Consider the following 6,571-nt stretch of genomic DNA (forward strand, 5'->3'; position numbering starts at 1 on the left):
CTGCCTTTCTTTTTTTTTTTAATTAATGAGCATTTTACAGTTTAAACCATTACTCGAATAGCATTATAAATCCTAAACTTTTAAAATGATGAGCAAAAACTTCTCTCAACTTATAAATTCTAAGCAAATTATTCCAACTATTTATTAGTATAAAGTGGATTGCTATATAACCCAGCTAACATGCCACATCTCAAGAGAAGATTAGTACCATTTCAACCTTTAACTAGGCTACACAAAGTCAAAAGTAATAGCAATTATATGTAAAGTAATAGGGATAATTTGGTATTTGAGTAATAGTTTAGGGTTTAGGATATTTATTTTAAAAGTTCAGAATTTAGTATACTATTTGAATAATAGTTTAAGATTCATAATGCTTATTAACTTTTTTTTATTTTTTGGGTGTAAAATCACAGCTTACCTTAGATTTGATTTGATTCTAGAGAACAAATGGTAGTGCTTTTATGCACACAAGCATCAAAGTTAAGAAGGTTGGGCTGTGTACAAATAAGTAATCTGAATAACTAAATACTGATTCTTTTAAATAAAATTAAGAGTTTGAATTTTGTAAATGAAAAAAAGCTATTTCCAAGTGAGTTCAATAATATTTAAATTAGAATTGGTTAATGCAAAAAATAATTAAATTTTGAGACTTGAGAAGGCATCCCATAAATCGGATTGGAACTTTTAAAAGTTAAATTTACGTGTAAAGTGAAAAGCAACGGCACTATAACCCCTCTTAATTCATCTCGCTCCCCCTCTCCATACACACGTGTGCGTAATGTAATTGGAGGCTGCGGCTGCAACTGAAATAGGAATGAAACTAAAGTATCATTCAACATTTGAGAAAATTGTACTGGCTTAATCAAATTTCTTGAGTTTGAATCATAAGAATATAATTGTGTTAAATACTTAGTGGGATTAGTCTCATCCCGTCGAGTCCCTCTCCCTTCACGTTGAGTTAGGCGGGCTTAAAAAGTAATAAAGTTGTACATGGCGAAAAGAGTTTGTATAAATGGGGCCAAATAGAAGTTAAACCTTTTCTAATTACAGGTACCTTTATCCACGTTAAATAAAGTGTTTGTTAATGTTCATCAATATGTATTGATTTCTCGAATACAATGGTTAATTCCAAGATAGTACTGAATAAAATCCTTGTAAACTCAACTTTCTATATACGTTTTCCGCACCTTTCGTTTTCAAAGATGGAATGCACCAGAAAAAAGATTGAGGTCATGTTTGGTACATTAGAATTGGGTCTAAGAGAAATGGAATTGGAATTGGAATCATGTTTTCACTTGTTTGGTATGCATGAATCCAATTCCTTATGGATTCCAATTCAACCAAAATACCTAGAATTCAATTCCATCTTCATCATGATGGAATTGCCACAATTCCATGGAATTGTCATAAGTGCCCCACATACACACTCCATCATGATGGTTGAGTTTTTTTTTTTTTTTTATAAGGGCATTTTGGTCTTTATCTATTTTAAATACATATATTTATTAATATTATATTCAGATTCCATCTTCATACCAAACATACATTTATAACTCAATTCTATTCTGATTCCAATTCCGATTCCAATTCCAATTTCGATTCCGATTCCATCAAAAACTCTTCCATCATACCAAACGAGGCCTGAGCTCTGAAGTTAGATATGTTATCATGTACTGGCTCGATCGGCAGCATGATTTTGTTGTTCCTGTTTCAAATTTCTGTAGTAGACTGTTGACTTTAAAATTGTTTTATGAGGAGAAGATGCAGTTAATGAAAGCCACAGTTTCTGGACAGACAAGCTGTAATAATCAGTTTAAAAAGTCGACCGATCGAGAATAATCTTGAAAGATTTGATAATGACAATTCAATTAGATGTGACATTGCGGTGTTCTTAAAGTTGGCAATTTTTATGTCTTTATATGTAAATTTTCAAAGTTATTCCCTATCGCAAAGCTATGGAAATTCGTTACTGGCACGAATGGTAATGGTCCACAGGACAGAATCTCGCAATTTTAATGTCACTCTCTACTAGACATACCCACCAACACTCAAAATATTACAATTTTGGAAAAAGATGAGAGACAAATGAGATTCATCCCTCACCTCTACTTATCTTTTGGCCATTTGATCATCTTTCTTCTCCTGAGCATCAGATACCAGTGATTCAGTGTGAATGATCTGCCAATATATGGATATTGGAGAGCTTAAAAACCAGAGTCATGGTAGTGGAGATGCAATAATCAGTCACAGCACTAACAACAGGCCAGATGATAACAGAGATAAATCCATTGATGAGCTCCAATCACTGTCAAAACATGATATAGAACAGCATAACAACAACCGACTCCACAGGAGCAAAACATGTTGTGGTCTCGTGCCTTACACGAAATCTAAGAAATGAGCCACACTATTCATAAATCATAAACAGTGCAACTTGTAAGAATTAGGTTCCATGTTGTATGCGGACACAGATATATACCTTCATCTTCTGGAATGATACAGATGAGTTGTGCAGTGACTGCCGCTGATGGAACAGTCTCAAGTTATGTCTAGATGGGATAGCTATTCTTCACTAATGATATTCTAAAGCAGACTGCTTTATTCCTGCAAATTGTGGTAGCTAGTGTGAACAAAATCTGCATGCCGCTTCAGTCATGATGATGATGATGATGATATTGTGATTGGGTGGTCGATATATCGATCAAGTAAAATAAAGAATCAAAATAAAGCATGATGCCTTGGGAGACCAGTAAAAAGAAGGAAGCAACAAAGCTAAAGCTGACGCAACAGTACTGTATATTGCCACCACTCATCACAACCATAATAATATTGCCACATCCCAAAAATATCAACCAAAAAGACCCATCTGGGTTGGCTATACCACATTTAGTGGAATTCATGCTCAGATTCTACTATATCATATTAAAGTGATCGATGCTCATCGCACCTGGGTCAACTTGGTGCATATTGCTCTCACGACAAATCGTTCCCTGACAACTTCGCTAACTATGCGTAATGCTGACCAGTATACAAGATTGATTGTGATTGGACGTATGAACATGTCAGAGTTTAATTAGCTTTATTTAAAAAAAAATATCTGTCTAAAGCAAAAATGCTCTAGTGAGTCAGCCTCATCAGCAAATGAGCTGGCTACTTTGTAGTTGTATTGTATCATGCAGCGATATCATGTAATGTAACTACTCCAATTTCAGTATGGCGCCTCGAGTCAAAAACCTCCGATTTCGAAAATCTATCAAGCCCAAATTCTTATTTTATTTTAACTGGAGGTTCCCATGTGTTGCACTTCCGGCCTACCATTAATTAATTAAATGAAATACTGTGAGGTCTAACTTGCGGGCAAATTTTATGTCATTTTTCTGGTTGGATTTGCGGCTTCATAGATAAGAATGAAGGTATTTTGATCTGAATAAAATAATGCACCTGTGTCCATCTAAAAGAATTAGGTGACTACTGAAAATTTTCAAGTTGCTTTAGAGGCTTGACATAGCAAAGCATACCCAAGGTGCATATCTGACTATTGATTCACCAACTATCAACAGACATGCATGTTCGCAATTTAAGACAAATTAAATTAGACAAATTTTTTAAGAATTATTATATGGAGGTTTTGAAAAGTGAATTATACTTTTTTATGACTCGTAAATAGCGCAATTTGCTATAATTGTATTACATACACTCCACACATGTTTTGGACAACAAAAACTAATTGCAGAAGGCATTTTAGAAGACGAGGTTCACTGAATTTTTATTTGATAGGAGGTGAAGAGGAAAACTTCACAGAAAAGCCCATTGAAAATTAACAATTGAGGCATTGAAACATTATTGGAATTTGCTTGTGATGTTCATAAACTAAGTTGATGCAGAGCAATGACCTTTGCAGTAGAGGAATAATTGATATTTGCCTGTGAACATCATCAGAAGAGGCATTACAATGCATGAATACCTAAAACAGCTGGGTTATTGAAGTCCCCTGAATTTGCCCTAAAACCCTGGTTTTTGAGGTTGGTGCAACCAAAAGCCTCATGAAGGGCACGATCAATATCAGATGAAGATGAATGCAATAAACTGTCACAACTAGGGTTGAAAACCCCATCATTTGGCTTCTGATTTGGTGAGAACATAGAAGACTGATCATTCAACTGAAGGGGCATGTTGTCTTGTGGGTTGGCAGATTCTGTGAGATTGACAATGGTTATGTCGTGTATACTTGGTCTCCTTTTGTTGTTCCCTCCAGAAGACAGCTTCTGCCTTATGTAGTACTTCTGAGCATGACTCGCCACTTGGGTTGGTGTCTTTGTCACCACAAAGTTTCTTGAGATGTTCCTCCAATCCCCTTTACCATACTTAAGAAGGCCCATCAGAAAACGCCTGTAACTCCAGAAATACAGAGGTTTCAACAACGAAATGAACGATCTTGAGTTGCTTATTGTAATCAATCGTGATTATATTACAAGAATATCAACGAAAAACTTAAAGATTCCAGGAATTGATGAAACTACCTGTGTTCTTCTTCAGTCCAAGGGACCCCTTTCTTTCTCTCGTGATCAGAACCCTTGAAAGCCACGGGCCTCTTTCTGTATGCATCATAATTCGGGTGATCGACCAGCTCAAAGGTGAAAGAAGAACCCAGGTAGCCAGGAATTGGGACCCGACCGGCTTCGATTTCGCCGATGTCTTCTACAAGTTCTCTGTACTGCTTGATGACATCGCACACGGTTTTTCCGGGGATCATGGCTGCCACATTTAGCCACCTATCTGGGGTGTCCTTGTCGTATATGGCAAGGGCACTTTCAAACCTCTTGTTCTCTTCTCTCGTCCATTCTGTGTTGTTGATGCTCTCTTGCACGAACCAGTCTGAGTTTGGCATAAAAGAAGGTGGGTACAGAGTTTCCATGCCTTCACTTCAGTAACTCGAAAGATTTTCACCTAATTGAGTGGAACTTGAAAGGACACGCCAAAGAAGAAACATATAAAGTATTGAGCTTTGATTCAGACGGCAAGGAACTTAGAATCTATCACGTGTAATCAAGAATCGGCTTTGCTTAACGGCATAAACTAAAGAATCTATGGAAGTCCCACCTTTTGGAATCGAAGAGAATCTTGGAAAAATCATGATATACCAAAATTTTGGTGCTAGAGTAGAAACCCCAAGAGAGAGTTAAGGGGTAATAATGAATTCAAAACCATAAACGCACCTAGAAGGTTTATGCTAATAAGATGGCAACAAGTCTCAGACAAAGATGAGTTGGGGGACAGAGAGAAGAAAAAGATAAATATAGAGGCAAAGAAAGGGAGGGGATTCGCGAAGGCGATGCAGAAGGGGCAGATCCAATGGGAGAAAAGAGAGACTTTACGAAGAGCAGAGAGAAAAGTTGGAAGCCGTTTGCTTTTGTCGTTTCTTCGTGAAGAAGCAAGTTCGAAAACAAAAGGACGAAGAGAGAAACAGAGTAAAAACAGAGCATCGGGAATGTCTGGATGCAGCTTGGGCGACTGACAATCTCCCTCTCCTATTATAGGCTGTTAATTCCAGATTATGACATTTAATTAATCATTAACTTTTATAATATGACGTTTCAATGTTGCTTTTTTATGCATAAATTGTAAACTATAGTATTTTTATGTAACACATGCAATTTAACCAATTTAATTACTATTAGTCGGCCAGTCAAAATAAAACGAACATAATATTTCTCGTTCAAGAATGATACCGTATAATTTATTATAAACTTTATATTTTATATCAAATTAAATATCAATATCCATAATATAGTTATTTAAGGTGATAGGTCAGGTCTGGTTTAGGCTTTAAATCAAGTTTAATAAATAGGTCAAGCTAAGTTAAGTTGTAAGTCACTTGATAAATTGGCCTGCTTGACATATGATCAAACGTTTAAACAGTAAAAATAATATTTGAAGTTTTGAAAAGCCCAATAACAAATATTTTAGACATTTTACCTGATAGTCATATTTTAAATGCAATATATCAACGTGTTTGATTATAGAAGTAGGCCTGATCAGTATTAAAAAAAAAAAAACGGGGGAAAAAAGGCTATATTTCTAGTGGCAGGAATGATTTAGTTTATTATGACAACTTGCGTGCGTGCTTGTGCGCGCGCGCGCGCGTATTTTTTTTTTTGGGTGTGAGAGTGTTTTTAATATAAAATATAGAAATATAGTTGGACGTATTAACTTTGGATGGCTGCGATGAATTTGAGTGGTTCTACCTAAACTTGTTCAGGTGAATAAATCCAAAACTTAACGCATCAGAGTCAACTCAAGAGCATTTGTTTGTTTGTTTGTTTAATACTGCCACGGGTTTTAATTTGAATCTGATTTTCAGTGTCAACGTTCGTTGTTCCAAAAATGATGTAATTAGGCTTCGCTCGTGGTAGTTATTTTCGGGATAACACAAAATCATTGATTGCGTTACATCTACAGCCAAAATTTCCCCTTCAAATGAACAGTAAGTCCTAGCTTTGGGATGATGCCGACGGATCTACGACGTCGGTAGGCACTGCACTAGCGGTGATTGGGTGGGAACTATTCTACC

General features: G+C 36.1%; 1 protein-coding gene across 1 annotated transcript; it reads right to left on the reverse strand.

Annotated features, from left to right (window-relative positions):
• Positions 1 to 3,810: 3,810 nt before the first annotated feature.
• On the reverse strand, positions 3,811 to 5,489 carry LOC129303410 (transcription factor DIVARICATA-like). Its single transcript, XM_054942699.1, has 2 exons — positions 4,521 to 5,489; positions 3,811 to 4,389 (listed from the first exon to the last, which is right to left on the reverse strand). Exons 1-2 carry the CDS (start codon positions 4,913 to 4,915, stop codon positions 3,948 to 3,950), a joined length of 837 nt encoding a protein of 278 aa, XP_054798674.1. The 5' UTR covers positions 4,916 to 5,489; the 3' UTR covers positions 3,811 to 3,947.
• Between the last annotated feature and the right edge of the window lie 1,082 nt (positions 5,490 to 6,571).

The sequence above is a fragment of the Prosopis cineraria genome, unplaced genomic scaffold (assembly GCF_029017545.1).
Source record: "Prosopis cineraria cultivar Desert tree isolate PC_DT_omini unplaced genomic scaffold, ASM2901754v1 PC2, whole genome shotgun sequence".
NCBI classification, from domain to species: domain Eukaryota; kingdom Viridiplantae; phylum Streptophyta; class Magnoliopsida; order Fabales; family Fabaceae; genus Prosopis; species Prosopis cineraria.

Coding starts and splice junctions, on each gene's coding strand:
- LOC129303410 (XM_054942699.1), bottom strand. CDS start 4,915: ATGGAAACTCTGTACCCACCTTCTTTTATGCCAAACTCAGACTGGTTC. Junction 4,390..4,520: donor TGGACTGAAGAAGAACACAG/GTAGTTTCATCA, acceptor CTGGAGTTACAG/GCGTTTTCTGATGGGCCTTC.